The sequence below is a fragment of the Coturnix japonica genome, chromosome 8 (assembly GCF_054131305.1).
Source record: "Coturnix japonica strain WE chromosome 8, WE-NBRP24, whole genome shotgun sequence".
Taxonomy (NCBI): domain Eukaryota; kingdom Metazoa; phylum Chordata; class Aves; order Galliformes; family Phasianidae; genus Coturnix; species Coturnix japonica.
The window spans coordinates 22233056-22256089 of NC_140670.1; the positions used below are offsets into that span (position 1 = coordinate 22233056).

General features: G+C 48.0%; 2 protein-coding genes across 7 annotated transcripts in view; both read left to right on the forward strand.

Annotated features, from left to right (window-relative positions):
* The first annotated feature begins 91 nt into the window (after nucleotides 1-91).
* Nucleotides 92-3760, forward strand: SFXN2 (sideroflexin 2). Its single transcript, XM_015867189.3, has 12 exons — nucleotides 92-117; nucleotides 393-600; nucleotides 861-1031; nucleotides 1402-1500; nucleotides 1639-1714; nucleotides 1789-1874; nucleotides 2205-2265; nucleotides 2346-2412; nucleotides 2533-2582; nucleotides 2657-2706; nucleotides 2898-2945; nucleotides 3064-3760. The coding sequence occupies exons 2-12, from the start codon at nucleotides 440-442 to the stop codon at nucleotides 3161-3163; spliced, it is 969 nt and encodes a 322-aa protein (XP_015722675.2). The 5' UTR covers nucleotides 92-117; nucleotides 393-439; the 3' UTR covers nucleotides 3164-3760.
* Nucleotides 3761-5451: 1691 nt separating this feature from the next.
* The window catches only part of WBP1L (WW domain binding protein 1 like), a 47724-nt gene continuing 30141 nt past the window's right edge, over nucleotides 5452-23034 (forward strand). For 4 of the 6 annotated variants that reach the window (XM_015867213.2, XM_085554680.1, XM_085554681.1 and 1 more), the window contains exon 1: nucleotides 5452-5572. Coding sequence is in view for 2 of the 6 variants with exons in the window: in XM_015867210.2 (XP_015722696.2) it covers nucleotides 5486-5572 (87 nt within the window). In the remaining 4 variants the exon portion in view is untranslated. Of the gene's footprint in view, nucleotides 5573-9613; nucleotides 9671-11859; nucleotides 11920-23034 lie in introns of all 6 variants that reach the window. The other 2 variants (XM_085554679.1, XM_015867209.2) reach the window with 2 other exon arrangements.

Below are 23034 nucleotides of genomic sequence, written 5' to 3' on the forward strand. Positions count from 1 at the left end.
CCAACCGTAGCCACGCCCCCATCCTGAGAGCACGCGGCAGGTGGGCGCGGCCTCTCGGCTCGCTCTGATTGGCTGAGGGTGGCCACGCGGCGCGCCAAAAGTCTGGGTGCCGCGCAGGTAGGGACACGTGGGGTGGGGGCGCGGGTTGAGTGGGGGCTGCGCGATGCGATGCATTGCAATGCGATGCGATGAACGTCACCGGGTGGCTGTGCAGCTCCACGGGTGTGCAGTCAGCAGCCTTGAAGGGGGGGGGGGGGAATGCGACGTAGCACCGTTGGAAGCGTGCATGCCGTGGGGTGTGTGCGGTTATCAGTGTGCAGTGCAGGAGGCCGGCGGCAGCAGCGCCTCGGGTCGCTGAAAGTCCAAGCCAGCTGTTAAATATAAACCCGCAGCAGTTGGCTCGGTGCAGCGCTCCGCAGCAGCACGGCGCTATCCCAAAATGGCTGCTGTGCCCCTCGGCTTCGACATCGATGCCCCGCGCTGGGACCAGAGCACCTTCATGGGGCGGCTGCGGCACTTCTTCAACATCACCGACCCGCGCACTGTGCTGGTGCCGGAGCGGGAGCTGGACCGGGCGCAGGCCGTGGTGGCAGGATGCAGGTGAGCACACAGCTGTGGTGCTGGGGCTGTGCCTGGCACCTGCCCGAGCACTGGTGCAGCATCTGAGCACCCTGATGGAGCTGTAGATGTCTCTGTAGATGTCTCTGTTCGTGGCAGGAGAGTTGGGCTAGATGACCATTAAGGGGCTCTTCCAGCTCAAACGATTCTATGATCTGTCAGAGGTGTTTTTGTGGATGTTTATTGGGGTTTTGGGAGCCCTGAGCTATCGTGGCTGAGCTCCTGCGACTTCGGGCTTGCAGGGCCGGGATGGTGCCACCGGGGAGCAGTCAGGAGCAGCTGCTTTATGCCAAGAAACTGTACGACTCAGCCTTCCACCCTGACAGTGGTGAGAAGATGAACCTCATTGGCAGGATGTCCTTCCAGGTGCCGGGTGGCATGGCCCTCACCGGCTGCATGCTGCAGTTCTACCGGTGAGAGCTGGGGACACAAGTTGGGACACAGCCTGGATGGCCCTCAGCTCCTCTAGGGGCTCTAATGCTATGGGCTCAGGAGTGGGTCGCTCTCACACACCTCTGTCCCCATGAGCTTGCTGCATGCATCACTGAGGGCCAGGTGGATCTTATTCTCATCCCAAACCCCTCAGGGCTATGCCTCCTCCTGTGCTGTCTGCAAGACCCTCTCATACACATTCATTTCCCAGCCCTGCCCCTGCTTCACTCCTTGACCTCAGGCTGCCGTGCCTCAGTTTCTCCCAGCAGACACCAGGACAAGGGTATAGAGGGCATCTTATCTGTTCCCTGATGGCACCTGGGTGCTCTGAGGGCCCTTTTCCCTCTGCAGGACAGTGCCAGCCGTGGTGTTCTGGCAGTGGGTGAACCAATCTTTCAATGCCATCGTCAACTATACCAACCGCAATGCTGCGTCCCCCATCTCTCTGGCGTAAGTGTGCCCCTGGGATGGGACACCTGGTGCCTGTGGGATGCACCAAAAAGACATTCAGGCACCAAAGGAAGAGGATCTCAGTGTCAAAGGCAGTGTTTTATTTTATATTTCCATGCATCTGTTGCAAATCACCAGGCAAATAGGAGTGGCTTACGTCACAGCCACCTCAACAGCCCTGGCCACTGCTGTGGGACTCAACCTCTACACCAAGGTACGTAGAGATGGGGTTGCAACAGCTCCTGGCCGCATCCCACCCCCATGCTGATCCCATCCTTTGTCCTGCAGCGTGCTCCTCCCTTGCTTGCCCGCTGGGTCCCTTTTGCAGCTGTAGCTGCTGCCAACTGTGTGAACATCCCAATGATGAGGCAACAGTGAGTGCATCTGGGGTCTGCCTCTGCTCCCTGGCCCCAAGGGAGGATGGGAGAGGTGGGATGGGATCTGTGTGATCACTACCCTGCATCTGGGAGAGAGTGTCCCTGGTGGGGTGGCCCAGCATTGAACAAAGCAGGAGGGTGGTTTGGGGGTGAAGATATCCCTTTTGGAGTCTATGATGTCCTGGTGCTGCAGGGGGGTTGTTGGAGCTGCAGAAGTCTTGGTGTGTTCCATGGGGTGGGGGTCCCTTGTGTCAGCCATACCCTGAAGGTGGCAGCATCAGCCCAGGGGTGGCACAGCCCAGGGCTGCTGCGTTGCTGTCCCCACAGGGAGATTATCCATGGGATCTCAGTGACCGATGAGGACAACAACGAGCTTGGGCACTCCAGGGTGAGTTTGGGAGGGAGAGCAGATATTGGAATGGGGATGAGTGGACATCAGCAAGGCTGAGCAGCCACTCTTGCTCACAGAGAGCAGCGGTGAAGGGCATTGCACAGGTCGTAGTCTCCAGGATCACCATGGCAGCTCCAGGCATGAGTGAGTGTGGGATGAGGACGGGAATCAGACCCATACTGCAGCCCTGCAGCACTCAGCTTGGCCTGTGCTGATGGAGCTGCGTGGGCTGGTGGGGTCCCTCACTCTTCTCCCTGTGCGCAGTCATTCTGCCCATCATCATGGAGCGGCTGGAGAAGTTTCCCTTCATGCAGGTGAGCCCCTGCTGCTGCTCTGGGTGTGGGATTGTGGCGGTCAGCTGGGGACTGACCCTGCTCTTCCCCTGCAGCGGATCCGGGTTCTCCATGCGCCGCTGCAGGTGTTGCTGTGCGGTGGGTTGTGAGTATCTCAAAAAACCAGTGTGGCTCTGGAGGATGCCTGAAGTCACCCTGGAAAAAGCCCACACCCAGCGGTGATGGCAAAGTTTATTTCCTTCCAACCTGAGCTCTGTTACATTGTGTCCTGGGCTGGGACCATGCAGCGGGGGTTGTGCAGCTCCAGCACTAACACCCGCTCTCCTTTGCCCGCAGCCTGCTCTTCATGGTGCCGGCAGCCTGTGCCCTGTTCCCTCAGAGATGGTACCTGTCCATGGCTTCCCATGGGAGCCCCCCTCCTCCCCTCACTCCCCACAGCCTGTCCTGATGGTCACCCAGGAGGAACAGGATAATGGTCTCAGTCTGTCCCCTCTCCCCACAGCTCCCTTGCGCTGTCTGACCTTGAGCCAGAGCTGCGGGACAGCATCGTGGCCAAGCACGGAGACAAAGTGCCATATGTCTACTTTAACAAAGGGCTGTGAATGGAAGCTATCTTGGGAGCCATTGCACCCCTCCAGCCACCCACCACTGCCAGCCGTGTGCCACTGTGGGGCTTGGATGCATGGTGCAGCCCCCATTAACCCAGTCTGGGAGTGGAGCTGGGATCATTTCCCATTTCCTCCACCCTAAACCACACTGCTGCCTTAAACTGCTGCAGAGGCCTCTGCAAGAGCTGGTACCCCCACGGTGAGTGGGAAAGGACCAGTCCCCTATGTAGGGGAACACCCCAATGCCCTGGGACCAGTGCTATGACTGTGCCTTACACTCAGGATCAGGTTTTATTCACTTTGCGATTGTCACAATCCCAAAGATAAATAGCTAATTGTTTTTAAGCTCCGAATTTTGCAATCAGCTCATTGCACTAAGCATGACAGCCAGGCATTGCCTTGCCATCTTGTGCCTCACTGTCCCTGTGGTGGGACCAAGGACTTGGGAAACACTTGATTCTGACCATTCTGGCCCCCCTCATTTGGAGAGGGTCACAAAGCCATTGGGTTGTGAACTCAGGCCCTAAACAGATCACAGTGCAAATGACAGAGATGGGGAATGGCAAATAAAACGTGGTGATTTTTAAAACAGCTGTGGGCTCTGCTTTTGGCTGGTCTTTGGGTACCTGCTTCCCTGGACAGGGCTGGTTCATGGGTCATACCTGCCCTGGAAAAAGGGAAGGTGCGGGCTCTCTGCTTGCATGTGAAACCATGTATCGTGAAACCATGTATCTCCAGTTGAGTGCCACAGGGAGACATCACTGCTTGGTGTTTGAACTCCTACATTCTGATTGTAGGGTTTCTAAGCTGCAGCAGGAGCCTCCATGGGAAGATTTGTGCCATCTCTGCCACTCGCAGCTCCAATGTGGAGTGCTGGCAGGTGGTTGCAGGCAGTTCAGTCCAGCTTGACTGCATCACACTGCTGCAATAGGAAGGAAACCTCACTGCCAGAAGTCAGTGCCGGACTCAGTCCTATTTGTGAAGAGCTGCGGGTGTTAATTACACTCCAGTGATGAGTCACTCCCAATCTGGGCTTGTCCCATGCTCCAGCTTCTGCCTCCTTCCTACTTCTAATTTCAGGACAGGATGGGAAAGGGAGCGAAGCTCTGCAGGGCTGAAACGTTGGTGCTGCAGCATGTTTACAACCTTCTTTCAATAACAACCAGACCAAAGACGTCCTGTTGGGCTGTGGCAGGGCTGGTGAGCTACAGAAGCCTAAAATTTATGTCTGTGAATGATAAGCAGCCCCAAAACCTTGCCCAAGTGCTGCTGGAGGTGCTTAATCCAGGTTAAGCATGCAGGGTGTGTGCCCAATGGGTTAACTGCTGCCAACCCACGCTCGCAGGGGTGCAGGGTTAGGTGTGCCCCAAGTATCGCCCTGATTGAAGAATCCCAGGGGCAGGAGATAAGCTGCTACGTTGATTATTTTTCTTTGCTGAGCACGTTATCAGAGCATCTCAGGAGCATCACGGTGCCAACCCCCTGTGGGGACTGCCTGGCACTGAGGGATTGGCACTGCACAATGCCTGCACGCTGCCCACCAGCTGTGAGCGATCCACCTGCACCTGGGACAAGCCCAGGCAGAGGTTGCTGTGCTGGGACATCCCTTCCACATGCTGTGGTTCCCAACAGCAGCCCCCACTCAGCTGCTGGGATGTTGGGGGCCATGCCCAGCCCTGACTGGGTAGACTCCAGCACAGCACTTGTGTGCTGCAGGCAGGGCTGTGGGCACCATGGTGTGTTAGCAGTGGCTTTGCAGCCTGCTGCCCATCCTCAGGGCCTGGCGTTGGGCTGGCAGTTTTACTGCCATCAGCACTCGCTGCTGCTGTGGCCATTTCAGCCACTTCCCTGCAGGTTTCCTGGTCAATCCCCAGGGCTGGGTGGGCTGCATGGCTGCAGGGCACTGTGTGCACTGCAGAGGAGGCTGAGCAGGGTTTAAAGCTGCCAGGAGCCATGGCCAGCAGATGTGGCCGTGCGCTGTATGGCCGTCACAGGGCCCCTGAGCTGCCCCCCACGCCGGGGCACGGACACGAGTGGCAGCGCCCACACCCCCTTACACACAGTTCCGCCACTCACAACATGGCGCCCATCGCACCACCCCGGGCCCCCTGTCCGCCGCGCCACACTCAAGATGGCAGCTCCCTGCAGGCAGACCCCGCCCCTCCCGTTCTGGCGTGTCGAGCCAATAGCCGTCCGAGCTGCGCGCCGTCTGACCAATCAGCGATAGAAGGGGGCGGGACAAGGAGCGGGGTACCCCTCGGCTCCCGTCCCGGGCCGCAGTCGGGCTGGGGAGGCGGGGAGCGGGGGGTGGGGGGGATGGCGGGGAGGCTCCGTGCCGCCATGGCCCTCATGTTGTTCCAGGCGCTGCCCGAGGGGCTGCCCGCCAGCCTGGAGCCCGCCCAGGTAGGAGGCAGCCCGGGGGGCGCCGGTCGGAGGGTTCAATGTGTGCTAAGGGGTCGTGAGCGACAGCTGGATGAGAGGGGAGGGGGTTGTCAGCAGGCGAACTGCGGGCTGGGGGCGAGGCCTGGTGGGTCTGTCACGGTTGGGGGCTGAAATAGGGCTGGGGGGGCGGGGAGCGGCGTGTGGGACCGGGCTGGGGCTGGGGGACCCACTGTGCACGGAACAGGGAACACCGCCCGGGGGAGGGCGGCACTGAGAGGGGCACGGGTGTGGGGCGACGGCAGGTGCCGTGTCACCTGGGGAGGGGGCAGCGAACGGGGTGGATGGGCCGGGGAGCGGGGCTTGTCCGGGCACAGGAGGCTGCTGTTGTGCAGGACGTGTGGGGTGAGCATCTAGAGCCAGCACGGCTGGAAAAGGGCTCTGAGAGCATCTAGTCCAACACATCAGCCTGTCACCACCGTGCCCACAAAGCCGTGTTTATCATGGGGAGGAAGGAGGGAGTGCGTTTCAGCCAGGATGATGGGAACCAGCCCTTGTCTTTGTAGGCTGTAACCGCCTTCTTCATTCCGAAGAAGTTCATTTGCTTTCCTCCATCACTTTACTCAGTATTGTGCTTGTGCTGTGATGTGCTCCAGCAGTGTTCTTACACTGCCCTATGCAGAACCCATAGACCTTCACCTTGCTCAGTGTTGCTCATAGACAACTGTGCTGGGCCAGGTGTCCTGTGCACAACCTGGATCTTGTTGTTCATGGAGTCGTTATGTCTTTTTCATCCTCCATAGAACATAAATTGAGCAGGATTCCTTCAGATTTGATGCTCTGCTTAGGAGGCAGGAACTGACTTTCACATTTGTTGAAGATCTGAACCTCCACAGATTATGTGAAGGAATTTACTGAAGGTCTGAATCCCCCTGGATACTGCTCCGTGCCTGCAGAGCACAGGTGCTGTGGTTACACAGTGTGTAGTTTCACCAGGACACGGGTGTGGAGTGTCCTGCTGGGTAAGGCGTCCATTGGAAAACATCCTGACTTCTGAAGCAGGTAGAGACGTGAGGAGTTTGACTGCAGATGTTTTAAAATCTCCTTCTTTCAAGGCAGTGAGAGCACCAGGTGGACTTTAAAGGCTTTGTCATTAGAATCACTATGGTTGGAAATGACCTCTAAGATCATCTAGTCCAACCATCAGATTGGTAGCACCGTCCCAGATTTTCTTGCTGTGGTTTGGCCTTTGATGCAGTAAGGAGCTGCAGGGTTGTGATGAACCGTGTGTTTTCCATGTTGTCTCAACTGTTTCGAACTGGTGGAAGTCCCAGTGCTTGCTCTGCTCCACCACCAAGCCAACATACACAGACTAAGTGTATACAGGCACAAGGTGTTGTGGTGTTCCAGCTATGAGCGGCAGCCAGGTGCTAGGACTGTCTAGACAAAAGCTGTGCAAGTCTTCAGCCCTATAAATACTAATCAAAACACTGTACCTGCTTTGAAGGTTGTGAAGGGCACTCCTTGTACAGCTTGTGCATTAGCCAAGGAACAGGTGGAGGAAAGGAATGGGAAGTAGAAATGGAGGAAGGGAAAAAGAGGGGCGTAGAAGTATTCATACATAGACCTGCTTGTGGAATAGTTGCGTGCTTGACTTGTAGATATCCTCTCCCACCAGTGCACCAGGAATAGTCCTAAAATAGTAAGTCTTGGGTGGTACAGTACGTGATGGTGGGAGAGAAGAGCTTTGGCTGCCTGTGTTTTCTTTAGAGCACTTAGATATGGATGTGTCTCTTACTCGTTTTGTTTTCATAGCTTGTCTATATAAAACCCATGCGGTTTATTTTAGATCTTAGACTGTCTATCAAAGAGCTGGTATTATCTCACGGCATACTACAGATTGACAGCAACCCACTCAAAAACTGTCGTTTTTGAGTAATGTGGGATATATATATATATGTATATGTATATTTGAATAATGTGTGATCAGGGAAATGAGAATGTAACTAAACTTTGTCTGCTTTCATGTTGCCTTAGAGTATGATTTACTTGGAGGTGATGGGCTTGTAGTGGTGAGCAGTGCTGGCTGGGAAGATCTCTGCATCAAGGGTTCCTATGGTTTTAGCTAGACCTGTGACAGCATTCAGCTCTTGGTCTCTGCAGACCATGGCTGCCCTCAGTGCTCATGGTGACTCCTGCCTGCTGCCATCTCTGTATCAGACAGCTGCAATGCCCTGCTTGCTTCTGTGCTGGGGGGAGCTTGTGCAGGGTTTGTGCTTCTCTGAATACTCTCCTACAGAGCTGGAGGTCTGAGGCTGGGAGGTGCTGCAGGAAATGTGTCCTCTAAATAATTCAGGAGGTGGAGCTGTGCAGCCTAGCCACACTGAGCAAACATTGCTGAGAACACGCTGTACTATGCAGGAGGGTCTGATTTTTTCAGGTTAAAATAAGTCCAGGCTGCTGAGAATCTTTGAAGACCTTTCTTTGAATGAAGTCTTGTTTTGGGTGGCACATAGAGGAGAATGAAGATAATTAGCAAAGCCAAGTCCTGAGTCCAAGTGTTTTACCCTGTGACTGTTCATTGCATGTGTGCTTGCCATGGAGCACAAAGCTCTGTTAACAGGAGTTGGAGCACCTATCTGCAGATTAAAGGAAGATATGCTGCTGTTGTGTAACAAAAATAAGATCAGAGTAAACACAGGAAAAAGGAACCTGGCCATGCCCGGTTATGGCTGCACTTGTATAGCATTATCTGTGCACTGTCCTCATGCACAGAGAGGGACAGGGAAGTGGGGAAGTAAGAAATGAATTAGGGTGTCCTTTAAAATGAATGTCTTTTAGGAACAAGCTTGATCAAATTTGTAATGTTAAACTTTGAACATTAATCATTATTCTGTTGCGGATTCTATTGCAGTACATCCCTATGGGGCGAACTAAAGGTTATTTGATTGTCCATCTGCTTCCCACTGCAAGCAGCTTAATTATCACATCGTTTTCTCAACTGTTGTTTTCTTTAAAAACAAGAGATTTAAGTGAATGTTAACTATGTGGCAAGCCTGAGGAATCTGTCTTTCTCTAATAAGATGGTTTGGAGCCAAAATCTGACAGAAGCACAGATCTCCTTAAAGGCTCATTTCATTCCAAATTGAAGAGTTCTTGAAATGCTGTGACTCCAGAGATGATTCATCTGGGTGGCAGAGAGGAGCCTTGTGTCCAGGGCAGGCTTGACGTGACTTGGTGCATCTGACACCCCTTTAGCGCAGTGTTTGTGCTCAGGGCTGTGCTGGCTGTGACCGCACATGAAGTTACTGGGCTTGGTCCAGACCTGCCTGTGCTTGGGACCCTTTAGGAGTGTCACTGAGTAGTGTGTGAGCAGCAAAGCTTCAGTTATCCACATCTAAGAGGGACCCATCTCAAAATCCACACCAACTTCTTCAGTTAACGTATAGGTAATTAGTTGCAATAGCACTTTGGTGCTTCCTGAAATGCTATGTGTCTTTCAGGAGGAGAACTGCTTATACAACCCCAGAGTTGTATTTCGCCTGCTGAAATATCTTTGTGACTCTTGCTTTTTGGCTTGCTGATTTCCCCAGTTTTGGCAGGAGGCAGCAGAGATCAAAGTACGGCCTGTACTTGCTCAGAGTGGAGCCACTAAATAACTGTGCAGATTGAATTAAGGACTGCTCGTACCGCCGTGGTTATACCTCTGTGCGCTCCAGTGTCTCATCTGGATAGCGTGCTTCCCCACTGATTAACATTCTTCCATTCGTGAGCTGCCCTCATGATTGCACACAATGCTGTAAGAATTTCTTATTGCATCCTTGCAGCTGTGCAGCAGATGGAAGGCCTGGTCTGAAAGTATCCTGTGCACCCTAGGAGAGAGCAGGGTGTTTTGTTTAGGCCAAAAGTGATGGGCTGATCTTCTGGCCTCGTCCTCTGTCCCACGGTGTCTGTGCTGTGCCCTTTGGTCACGGCTGTGCCTGTGCAGCTCTGTCCTTGTCAGGCATATCCCGGATTGTTGGTAATGCATTGCTGCAGGTGGCCCTTTGTTCTGTCTCCTGACAGCATGCAGGTTTGGAGGTGTTCCTTTGACTCACACTGCCCTAATCTACAGGGGACAAGGTAAGAGGTAACCAGGTAACCCTTCCTGGTTAGCTGCGTAAGAATCTCCTCGGCTTGCTGATGTGTTTAGCTGGTGACTTTATGGCTGTACGTGCTCCCATCTGGCATTTGATTTAGTGGGTTCATCAATCCCAGAGGACTGGGCAGCTACTGATGGGGTTGTAAGGACCCAGCATATCAGGGATGTCTCAACAGCAGTCCTTGAATCCAGGCTAGTGACAGATAGTCATGGAAGGGCAACCATTCATGGATGCAATCCTTAGGACAAGCAGTGGAAAGATTTTACCTCAATAAATTCTCCATTCCTCTTTATTCTTTTGCATTGCTATGAGATGGAAGTTCATTACTTGTAGTGGTGATGTGGTTTTAATTATAGAATCCTTAGAGTTGGGATCCTTAAAGGTCATCTGGTCCCACTCCCCTGCAATGAACAGGGACACATACAGCTCCATCATGTGCTTCACTTGGAGCTCGATTTGCTGTCCTGCAATGTCAGTCAGCCTCGTGGAGTGAACTGATGGGAGGTCAGCTTTCAGAGCTGGTCAGCTTTCAGAGTTCTGGTTACGGAACTACTTTTATTTTCTTTTTTCTCCTGCTGGCTGAACCACAGACAGAAGTGGAAAAGGCTGATGAGCTGTAGAGATGGTGATGGTTTCAGCCGGAATCTCACCACCATCTTGAACCTGTGCAAAAGGTATCGAGCGTTGCCTGTTGGAAGTGGGGAAACTCAGGCATGAATGGTATGTCTACAGGCATTGCAGAGGGTTTTTAATGAGCAGAACTGATTGGCACTTTTCTCTTGTGTCCTGACACTTTGTAATGAGTTTTAATTTGTTAATGCTGAGTCAGAAGTTGGGTGCTTGGAAACTTATCTTCCGTGGGATCTGCTTTATGTCCCTGGTGGTGGGTGATGGCCAACATGGGAGCTGTCTGTTGGATCCTTCGGATCAGGCTGTTACATTGCATCCATCGGTGCCTCTGACAGTTCTGTGGCTCTGGCTGTGGGCACATGGATCCCAGCTGGCTCCTTAGGGATTGGGAATGACCAGGGGGGGAATAGGAGGATTAAACACTACCTGGGGCCTGGAGGAGGCGGTGGGCATTGTACAGGGATAAAGGATAAAGGCTGGGAAAAACCTTTTAAGAATGCAGTCTGTCTTCAAGGCCATGCTGTTGTGCTGACTTCATTGTGTCTTGTTCATCAACTGTTACAAACCCATGGGGAAATTTACTCTTAAGTGTTCCCCTCACCCCTTCTTGCAGGGAGAAAAGTCTTTTTCGCATAGGACTGGAAGGACCTTTGCTCTGTGCTTGGAAAGCATTTAGTGCTGCTACCTGAATGTATTTGAGGGTCATGAGTCATGTCTGGGTCTCCTGTGTGGTGAATTCCTCCCTTTGTTGCTGGTTGTCCTGTTGGTTAGGCTGCAGGCTGCTTTTCAAGCAGCAAACGCTGAAGTGGAGGTGGAGGGTTGGGGGTGCATTGCGTTGTCTTCAGATTGCTTTGTCATTTTCACTTCTGCCTATTTAGGAGGAACAAACTTCACCAACAGCTTTCATTCGACTCTTCAGCCTCCTGTGATGTGAAGCTGAGATAAAGCAGGCTTGCAGACATCTGTCACTGCTGATTGTCCCTGTTTACTGACACTTAGCGCTCGGGCTCAGACAAAGCCTGCCTGAAATTGCAGTGGCAAATATAAGTTTTCCCTTAAGTTACTTCTCTCTCCTTTTTCTACCTGTATTGATTGCTCTGTTCCTTTGTTCACCTCCTGCTTTTGTAGGGAAAAGGAGCATCCATTTGGAATCTTTTCCATCTCATCTCCTTGAATATTAATTTTCCTCTTGAGTTTGTGGTTTATTTTACAGCATTTCTTGCTATTACACCCTGTCCTCCCCAGGCCTTAGCAGTGTCATCACAGAGCAGTTAGGCTCCGCACACCAGTTTTGTGCCCTTAGGTCTGTCCCTTGCCTGCAAAGTCCAAGGACCATCCTTTCATTAGAAGATGAAGGATTTCATTCCAGGAAAGCGTGGAATGATTCTCCTCATCATTGCGCTGCTTTTCATAGGAAACTTTAAGTTCTTGTAGCGTTTTTCAAGTATGGTCAGACTCTGAAATGAGTGCCCCTAAATTGTGTTTATTTGTGTCCTTGCTGTGAGAGCTCTTCTTATCACCAGTTCTTCTCTTGCACAGGCACTGTCTGCCAACAGCTCTTCTGAAGGCACTTTCCTTCCCTGCAGGACAGGGTGCAAGGTAAAACTTGTTTATGCTTTTAACTAATGTCTAATGTCTTTCATTAAAGGAACAGGCTTCAAAAATACTGCTTTTACCCAGTTCATCCCATTAACTTGTTAATTGCAGGCCTGACACTGCTTCTGTGTCAGCTTTTTTCCCTGCCCCAAGAGCAAGCATTTCGCATTTGGGAGCTTTTGATGAGAGGGAGGGATATGAAGGAAAAAAAAATACACAATTTTGGTTTTTAATTTTGCAGAGGGTTTTTTTTTTCCCCCTTCTATGGTGAATTTTAAATTATTGTCAAAAATAATGTTTTTTTTTATGTCACTTTGTGCTTCTGGGTCTTTCCTTTGGATGCTGCTGCTTTTTGCAGGGGCTCTTCAGCTCTGATCCTGGCTCACTGTGATATTAAGCAAGCAGTTCCACATATCTCAGCGTCCCCGTGTCAAGTGGTGGATGCACAGTGAGCTGTGGGGCTTTTGTGTGGGTCAGGATATGAGAAGGTTGCGTGGCACCTGGTGTGTAGATGCTGTGTATTTCCCTCGTCAGCTGGAGGCCTAGATGAAAGCCTTCAGGTCTCAGTTATTAGTTAACCAAGAAGCTGCTGGTTTTCTTCTGCAAGGTTTCGGTCTAGAGGTTTTCAATGGCCTCCAGTGCTATGGTCAATTTTTACCTAATCATTGAGACATGGTTTTATGGCTCTTGGCTTCTGCTGTGCTCAGGTGGGAGCTGTTCTTCTGTTTGTCTGGAAGGCATTGCTGTAAATCATCTACATGCAACAATGTGAGAGGCTCCAGCTTTTGTGCCCCTTGCATGGCATGTGCTGTGTTTGCTGCACGGAGAACAAATATTCCAAGTGTAAGCTTTTCTTCCTTTGCAGCTCTTGGTTAATTGGCTCTGCAGTCAGGAAGCTGAGTTTCACGTACTGCCTTCCCCTTGGAGGCAGTGGCAGGCAGAGCTGCAGGCTGGGACTCAACCAGCAGGTTGAGTGAGCGAGGCTGTGAAACCAGAGCTCTGCAATGCTAACACAGGATCTGCAAAGTGAGCACAGAACCCAAACTGGCGGTGCAGACTGTTTTGATAGCTGCATTTTGGCTTTAAAAATCCTCAGATGCTTAGAACAAGGGAGTCTGTTTTCTAGACCTGTGAACCAAAAAGCAAAAACCTTTGGATGGCCGTGAACCACAGGAGCCTGCTGTACATTCCTTGGAGAGTGGGGGGGAGAGAAGCTGGGAGCACGCTGCCAGCAGGTCCTATTGCACGGGGGTGGTGTTGGCCAGGCAGGCAGCACGGCTTCCAAGTGCCCCCGAGACACGGACGTCAGCACGCAAGCTTGCCTTGCTTTCTTTGGCAGCGACAAGTTCAACTGCCCAGCAACTCAGCTGCTGGAAAGGCTCGGACATCTGTTTTAAGTTCTTAGAGGATGGGATCCCTTCATAATAGCCATACTTTCTTTGAAGAGTAAGGTGATCTGATGTGTTTGAGGAGGGCGAGGAGGACGTTTTATATTTGCACACCAAAAAGACACCCTCTGTTTCCAAACAAGCACCTCCTGCTTTTTCTCATTGCACCTTTCATTCAGGTGATGGGGTGGACCTGCTGATTTGACTGCCTGGTTCGTTAGGGTTAGCTCACCTCCATTCTGACATGCTTAGACTTTCCATCCAGCAACCCTGCAGATAACCCTCCAGTTCTTCTGAGAATAGCGAGTGCTTCTGCCTGGTGGTGTGTGTTCCTCTGTGCATTCATTGCTCTCATTAAAGCGAGTATGTACCAATAACACCTTTGAGCCTCTTACTCAAATTAGGTAGTGTGTGTCCTACAGAAGAGCCCTCTTCAGAGTGCCTCCCAAGGTTATGCTGCCACACGATGGTTAATAAATGTTCATCAAAACGAAATGAACTGGAGACTTTGAATAGTTTCCCAAGTCCAGTTCTCCATAGTGCAGTTTGCAGCAAGCGTGACTTACTCTCAGCAGATTGACCTCGTGTGGACTTGTGCCTGTGTAAGAAGCAGCTTAAATCAGTGGTCAGAGTGCTAATCACAAGCTGCAGACAGTGGGGTATTATGCAGGGAGAATGCTCCATGAGCCTCTTGTTGCAGCATTCTCATTCAAAAGGTCACTTCCGTGAGTTCGTGTGCAGCTGAATTTAATGTTCTTTCTCAGCGAGGCAGGCCACAGCGGAGAGTGCATAATTACAATAAATACAACTTTGTTCTCAGCTGAAAAATCCATCTGAAATAAATTTTTTCCAGCCCTTCCAAGAAACGCTTCTAGTAAGATAAATAAAAGCAATTCTTGCAGATTTCACATTCATTCAGCAGGAATGTTGGTGGGTGTAGGGTGCCTCCACTTAAGTCACTCACTGTAGTGCCTTCTGGGCTCTGTCAGCCCATGTTTTCAATAGCTGGCCATGGGTAGTATTTGCAAATTGGGCTTCTTACAAGCCAAGTAGGGCCAAGTTCTTTCATTGCTTAGTGTGAACTCTGCGTATTACTTTGGAGTAAAATTGGTCTTAACAGCAAGTACAGGGAGTTGTTAGGCTCTCAACTTGAAAAAACTCACAATGATGCTTTAATAGGTGTATCTGTTTTTAGGGACATGCATGTATTTATACGAGCTTTCGTGGCTTTTTTTTCCCTCTCACTGTGTAGGCAAAGTGGATTTGTTTTCTTCTGTATTCTGTTTCGCAACACTGGAAATATAGAGAAGGTCTCTGCCTAAACACAGAAGGGAAGCTAAGGGGATTTTTTTTTATACTGAACTTCTAAGCAAGTACTTAAACAAAAAATCCCCTCTTTGCTTTCATCTTCTGAGAGGCTGAGCTGTGTGAGAAATGCTCCGACTTCCCTTGCTTTTAGTATCTTAACCAAGTATAGCAAAGACCCTGTGCTCTTTGATCAGGATCCTGCTGCTGATGGAAGCTGAACCTTCGTGTTGTGTCTCTGGGACCCTGAGCAGGTCTGGTTACCTTTCAGATTCAGAGGGACTGTATGGGGTGGCCCTTGAGTGTCTTTACCCTGTTGCTGCAGGGGCTTTGGATAAGCAGTTCCCAGTCCTCTGGACTCATGTGCCTTGCTCCAAGTTGCTGTAGCCTTGGTTTGGGGAACTACCTGGTCTTGCCATGTGGTTTCCCATTGCTGTGAGGTCTATCTTCCTCAGGGTTCATCTGGAGCCTATAAGAAAGAAGGCTTGCATGTTGATGTCATCACTAAATGAAAGAACGCAGATGCTTGGCTCTTGCAGTGAGCTTGGACATCCCCGTGGTGCCCTGCTCAGTGTGAGGAATTGCTCCTAAGCTGTGGTCCCGAATATATCTTCCCATTTCCTTTTAATTTTGGATTTCACCAAAGCTGGCATTTCAAAAGGGAAAAAATCCTAAATGTGATCTCTGGGCAGAAAGTGGAGGAAGCTCACTGAAATCTGACCGCTCTGACTTGATTAAATGCAAGTGATAGTGCTGGGAGGAGGGGTGGAAAGTCGCTTCTCCTTTCATTCATGGTCTTTGTGCTAGGCTAGATACTCATAAGACTTGATACCTCTACGAGCTCCAGTGGGTCTCCAGTGAAACCAGAGGGTGATCAAAGGGAAAATATACTCTGTTATCAGAGCGTTGGTTAGTACCTTGTGGTCACCTTCCATATCAACCAGGAGCAGATTTCATCAACAGTCTGCCTTTCTTTTTTTCTTTTTTTTTTTTTCCTTTATTTTCTCATGGTATTTTTTTATTCTTTTCTCTCCTTGCTTGTCTTTGTTCCTCCCACTGCCTTCGGATTCCTGATGCAAGTCTCTGTGTTCTCTTAATTTTATCTACTGAAATGATCAGGAGGGAGTGCATGGTACTTGCTAATGAAGTTCTTTGGCAATTAGAGGACTGGGGAAACTCCTCCAAACAAATTGCTGTTTCAGGATCTCTCTAGGCATCTTGACCCTGACTGCAGATGGTTTTGGTGGTTTTTCCCCCCTCCAAAGATTGCCTTGAGTTAGAAAATCAGCTTGTCTTAAAATGAAAATGTTCTTCAAAACCTGAATTTCACGTGGGCTTTGTAAACTTGTAATTCGGATTTGGTTTGGTCTTTGGAAAGTAGGCAGTGCTGTTGTCTGGGAAGTTACAGGGCGAGAAACATGAGGAACTGCTGGAAGTCACATTAACTGAGTCTGCATGGAGAGCTGCCTCAGTTCTCTCCAAGAAGGCCTGACTTCTGCATTTCTGCCGTGTGCTGTGGGTGACACTCACAAGGATGGTCACTTGAATAGTTGCAACAGTCTTGGATGCACAACATTACAAAGGGTAGAAAGAATGCCAGGCTTCCAGATAGTCCCCTAGGACTCTACTTCAGCCTCTGCGCTGATCTCTAGAAGCACATTCTGCTTTGATCCTTGCTAAGTTTTATGTGGGCAAACCAGAAAGCCCTTTTTCTAGAGGTTCACGCCCTTGGACTTCTGGAGGTGATAGCTGGGGGTGTTTGCTGGCATCTTTACTCCTTTCCAAGCTCCATCAGGGCCAGTGTTCGAGGTTTTGAGCTGACCCGGATGGTCCCTATCCCTATCCACTACAGGTTTCCGGTGGGAGGTATTAGACTTACTCCCCTCTTTTTCAACCCTGAGAACAGCTGTTATTTAAAAGTTGCTCAAGTTTTTCAACATGATTTTGGGGTGACTGCTGATTCCTCCAGCCCCTTGTTTTCTTTTAGAATTTCTAATCCCATTTTCTATGACTAACTTCAGTTGCGTGGTTTCCACAGCAAGGATTAGGGTTTACTGCCATAGGTACGTCATTCTGCCTTTGAAGCTGCTTGCTCATGCTTTCCTTGGCAAGCTCTTGCAGATGTGCTCAGCAACAACAGAGATCTTATCTTTTCTAAAGCTGCAAAAGGGTTAATCTGAGGAGTGTTTTTATGAAGCCAGGTTCTTTATTCTTCAAAGCTTTTACTGTGATTGTTTTTGATGATTTTGGAAGATTTATCACATCTGTCTTTGTAATTTATATTACGTTTTTCTTTCTTTGCTTGAAGCTTTTTTAATGATACATAGGATATAGTTAAAGTTAAGAGTGATAAGCAGCTTTCCTTGGCAAGCCCTAAATTGCATGCCCCTTGGGTACAAACTGGAGAACGTGACTGTCTACACATGGATGGCAAGAGGTTTTTGGCTAGTATGTCTGGGGTGGTTGAATGAGCGAGCACAGGGCATCTGAAGTATGTCTGCAGCTTATAAACAAAGGCAGGGAAAGGGCTTGCATCTCCTAGGCAGGCGGAGAGCAGCAGCAGCACTTCTTCTTGAGAGCCTTTTTGTGGTGATGGTCACCATTGTGGTTGAGCTCGTTGTGTGCGCAGGGAGGACGGCTGGTGGCTGTTTGAGGGAGTGTTACTTTTCATCAGGGAGATGAAAGATATCGCTATTGATCAGGGAATTCTCTTTATGTGGAGGCTCTCCAATGAAATGGAGCACCTGTGCATATGCAGCACTTCATTAAAAATGTGAGACAGGATGTGCCCTCTGATGGGAGCTGTTAATTGTGCTTTTGGCTCCGTCTGCCTCTCCAGCAGATGTACACCACGGTGACATTTTTGCAACCTAATAAAATATTACAGGATGCTTCACCTCAAGTGGAAACTTGATTGCTGCTTTCAGCCAACGTGTCTTTGGAATCAGGTGAGGTGCGTGCACGCCTCACAGGCAGTTGCACCTATCTGCTGGCAGAGCTGCAGGGTGTTGATGCAAGGTTCATGGACTGCAAGGGCCTGAATGGCTCTGGTGGGATAGGTGTTAGATGCCTGACTCTGCTTGTTTGGTACGACGTAGTTGATGGGCAGATGGTCCCGATATTAGTTTTTAATCACTGACTCACTGTGCAGTTGTTTGCGTAGTTCAATCCAAAATATCTTGAATTTTTTTGTGCGCTTCTAAAGACACAAGGGAGACTTCTTTGGACTCGCTGTGTTTATCCCTCATCTAGTAATGAAGGCTGAACTTTGTTAATTGTGACTCCTGGCACGAAGTTGTGTGCTTGAATACATGTAATATACGGGTCTTCCAGAAACCCCTGGGAATCTGGTGACTTGTCTTTCAATTTTATTGCTTTTTGGAGTTGCACAGATCGAGAAGCTTTTATTTCTGAAGATTTCATTTGTCTAACATTTTCCTACGCAGGAAGTAGCGTCTCCTGGGATTTAAGTATTTGCTGATGCAAACCTCTGCCATCATAGGACTGTTAAAGAACTATCAAGTGTCACATCATTCGGTCACCAGTTCAAATCTAGTCCAAAGCAGTAATGGATATTTTTGTACTTTTGACATCTTTCATCCAGATTTATGTGTTGTTGCTTCAACTAAAGACACTGCTTGCTACTCAGAATTATGGACTCAAGTGGAAAGTAAAGACTAGAAGCAGATGTTTCTATAGTAAGAACTTCTATTTGGCTTCTGTATATGGTTGTAAATCTATATGGTTGTCAGTGCTTTAGAAATAATAAAAGTAGTGTCTTCCCAGAGGAGCATGTGGTTCGCTGTATAGGATGCAGTGCAGAAAAGTGACCTCATTGGCCAGAAAAGCAAATGCATTAGTTAAATGTGGTGTTATTATGTGAACTTTCCTATGGCTTTTGAATTCCAAGAGTCTTTGAAGACAATACAGGAAGAATTAGACAATGAAGAGTGTGAGTGATATTAGAATTGGACAGAGTTTTGGTTGCTATCACAAACATTTCTGGACAAAGTGCTTCCCAAATTCTTCGAGGCAGCTGCTCTTCAAAGGAGTGATGGATGCTTGGCTGGGTGTGTGGCTGGGTAGGTTCTTTCCTTGTTTCTTCCAGCATTTGTTTCAGAATCTTTGTACAATTCGCTTCTTCCCTTCTAAGCTTTGCCTTTTATTTCACATTTCTGGTCAGGAATTATAGGGACTTTAGTTTAGGGTAACATGTAGTACTTACACTAACTCACAGGACTGTACGTTCTCCGAACTGTAGAGAGCTTGAAATAGTTCAGTCCTGTGTCCTCCCACAGTGTTGTAGTTCATCTTTTTGGTTCCTTTTTCAGAAGTTGGCAAATCCATGCAATCTCTTCTAGATGTGTTGGGACATAGAAAGCCTAGTGAATCCCCGCATCCAAGGGCCTGATCTACTTGCAACCACCTCCTGCTTCCCAACCTTTTCCTGAGCATTTCCTGAACGCTTTCTGGCTTCTTTCAGGGACCAGATTGGCAGCGTATCAGGAATCAGTAGCTGGAGTCCTTCAGGAAAGAAGCTGGAGATGCTGAATTCTGGTGTCCTGATTGTTAGAATCTGTTAGCAGAGACCTGTGTGTCTTTATAAATATGTCTTTATGTTTGTGTTCTGCAATGATTGAGGAGGGAATTGTCATTCTTAGGTCAATATGGAGCCCTGGCAATTGAGGAGAAGTTGTGAGGTAGTTCACTTTCGTTCCTGATGCCACTTATTGCTGTCATTTCCCTGGATGTCTCAGAGACAACTGGTCAGTTATTTATTACTTACAATACTCTGTTACAAAGAAGTGGCTCAGAAGCACCCTGGTTTGTTTTAATGATAATTTGCTTTACAAAGGCACTATTAAGTTTCAATCTTAGCTGCAGTGGGATACCACTGAACAACTTCAGTCTGTCTTTTACGTTTCTGTCTAATTATTGCTGTGATTTCAACTGGAAATGGCACATGAATATAGAAATCATAAATTATCATCCATCTTTTTGCTGGAGACTAAAAATGGAGAGCTACTAAAGTGCAAAGGAAACCTCTTTATTTTTTTATTGTTTAACTGAGTCATGGCAAGATTGGCAAGTTGCAAGGGAAAATATAAATCTGGTGTTTACTGTAGCTAACAATGAAATCCTCCTTTGACAAAAAAATAGTAAGGATGAATTACGCTTTCAGTTTCCTTGCTGCTGTGGAGGAGTTAAGTGGAACATCGTGGTTTTTTTTCCATCCTTGGACTGGAATGGGGATAAATCAAAGGAAGTTACCCATTTGCTTTGCTCATTTTCTGAAGTTTGGTCCTGAAAACATGGTAGTCATCTATAATTTCTGACTTTCACAAGTGGTATTACAGTTTGTGTCTGTTTTCCTTCATTATTGACCAATCACTGAGTCGTGCAATATCCAATTTTGAAACCTGTGATCTTTCACTTAGGTATGAATCCTGATACGTATATAGACAAACACCGAACTAGCGTGAAATAACATGTTGAATCTTTGGTGTTGTGTAAAATAATAGATGGTATCTACAAATATTAATTACTCTGCCTCCACTTCTGATACCATAAATGTTATTGAGGGAAAATAATAGAAAATAGCAAGGCTTTGCCAAACATGAAGTTAAGCATCATGTGAAGATGGGCCAGGAGTCATTGGTGTCCTGATTCTGTGACATTTAAAGGCTAAAATAGGTCTTATAGGAGAAAGGAATGCTGAATGTTAGAATAATATTATCTGTCTTTTTTGGAAACAGATGAAGTAGATTGCAGAAGAACGTATTTGTCAAGAGGAAATAACCATAACTTAAGAGTCATGTAGGCATCCAGCAGGACTGAACAAGACTGTAGAGAATAAAGACAGAGCCTCTTTCCTCTTGCTTTTCATGACGTGCAGAAAACACCTTCTCTCGTTGTTTCACACAGCTTTGGTGTGTGTGCAGTGTCTTGATCCAGGTATTGTGCTAGGCTTTTGGAACACAGAATCTAGACCACAACGAGTGAAGCTTGATGAAGTGGAAAGCCATGGCCTTTCCACTCTTGGTGTCAAAGAGGTATTTAGATATTAGTAAGAATTTATGTACATCACATCAAATGTAAGAACCTCAAGCTGTCCCACTGTGGACTTCTGTTGTGCTCCGCTTTACTGAGCTGTTCCATGCTATGAAGGACGTTTTGAGATTGCATTGATCAAGATAGTACTGTGAGTGTGTTTGTCTTCCAAGGAGAAAAGTGAGGTCAGTAGGAATGAATGCTGTGCTGCAACTCAAACTGGAGGAGAGATACTTTGGTGTCCTGAGAAGAATGTGTGTCAAACTTCTGCTTTGGGGCATGGTTTAATATGGCAGTCTTACGTTATGTGACAGGTGACTTTCTTGTCTTCCTTGTTGAGCTGCTCTGACTGTTCAGTTAAAGTTCTGTGCTTTGTCCTTTACCAACTCCTCCTGGAAAGGATCATTTCTGTTGCTCCAGCATGTGCTCTTCAGCTTTGCTTGCTGCACCTTCCCAGCTCAGAATTCTACCACGTTGCTTCTTGTAGGTGTAGCCCAATATCCCACCCTTCAAAATGCTGAAGGTTTGATTTTAGGTCACCTCCACGTGTTTTCTGGAGGCAACACATAGCATGGAAGTCATATGGATTTTGGATATTTGAATACTTATATATTGTGTTGGGAATTAAGGCAACCAGAAAGGCAGCAGATTGGAAAATCCCTTCTGTACACTGTCTGCCAGTTATCTGATGGGATAAAACTGAGATGCTCTCTTAACCCAACTCTCCCACTTTTTGGGTTAGGTCCACTTGTTTATTCAATGAGTGAAGAGCATGTTGTGTATCTGAACAGGTGGAGAAATGGGATGGCTACATATACTGCTCTTAAAAGCCCATAGAAGATAAAATAGGCATTCTCACCATTTCCCACATATTCTGCACTTCCACAGGGGCCTCTCTTGTAGATGGATGGCAAAACATACAACTCTTCTTTTTTTGATCTTACTTCCCTTCCTCAGCTTAACCTTTTCTATGAATTCTCTCTGGTTAAAGTATATCGACAAAATCTTTATTATCTTGGTTTTACAAATTTGGCTTAAAAATTCTTGAGTTGAAGCTTGGCAAACACTGCCTTAGTATGCAAACAGTGAGGATGGAAGAAGCAAAATCATTTGGCTGTTGAAAAGCTACATATGGGGAAGTCACATGGAGCCTCCAGTGTTTTATTTATAATTCTGGAAAGGCCTCTGTTAATTTGTAGAAGTAGGAAAGACCAAATAGTGGCTTCTGGAAAGCAAACAACTCATTTATTTTTTTTTTCCATGAGTATTTTTAATGTAAGGATTGACTTCACAGATTGTAACACTCTTTCCTTCTTACATTTTTATTTTTTGAAGCTTTCAGGATGTATAACTGGCTAAACTAACATCACAATGAAAACCTTAACTCTTGCAGCTTCTTACTCCTTGAGTTCTGATTGTGAAGCCGTGAGAGGTGTTTTGCTTTCATTCAGCAGATACATGTTGAGCTTCCAGGAAGGTAACTTGATTTACAGTAGGTGCACACAGTGGGAACCAGATGATTTTCACACAATTCACTAGCTTAACCACTCAGGACCATGTAGTAAGTAAACACTAAAGCCTTCCAGCTTTGGCTGTACCTGTGAACAGACATTTCTAAACATTAGTCCTAATTCTACCAGTTATTGATGCCACATTGAGTTTTATACTGGCCTGATTCTGAGCAATGTTTCACAAATACCACCACAAAGCAACTATATTATGTGAAAATGCTTGATCAAAACAATTGTAATAGAGGTGGTGGTGGTGGGCTGCTTGGGAGGCTGCAGTGCTCTCCTGCTCGGATTGCTAAACACGGGTAACTCTTTACAGAAGGGCCTTTAAGGTTACATTAGGAGTCATTAGGTTATAAACAGCCCACGGGATATTTTGCATGCTTCATGTTAATATTGCTCCGAAAGTCTGGATTCCCCAGGGAGGAATGAGAAAATGCACCAAAAGACATTTTCAGTTCTCGAGGTTTATCCACAGCTTCCTCGATCGCTAAAGCTTGACTGTCTCACGAAGAAGTTGTTACAAAACAAACTTCGGTACAGTTCTCAGAGTGTTTATATGTACAGAGGGATACATTGGTGACGCCCTTCCCTTTAGCTGTTGGATTTCTGTATTTTTGCTGGCTGGCTGCAGATGTTGATTACAATTCAGAAAGTCTTTGGGACCTGAATTGGGTAAATTTACTTGAACCTTTGTTTTCAGTCATGCCTTTTGATCTTTTACTGTGTTGGTAAAGGACTTGGCAGGGGTGGTCAGGTCTTGATACAGTGTCTCAATCTGTGCTGTTTACTACAGAAAAGAGTCGGTCCTTTCTTGTTTCCCACTAAGACTCATTGTGAAGGAATTTTGGGCACTTCTGGAC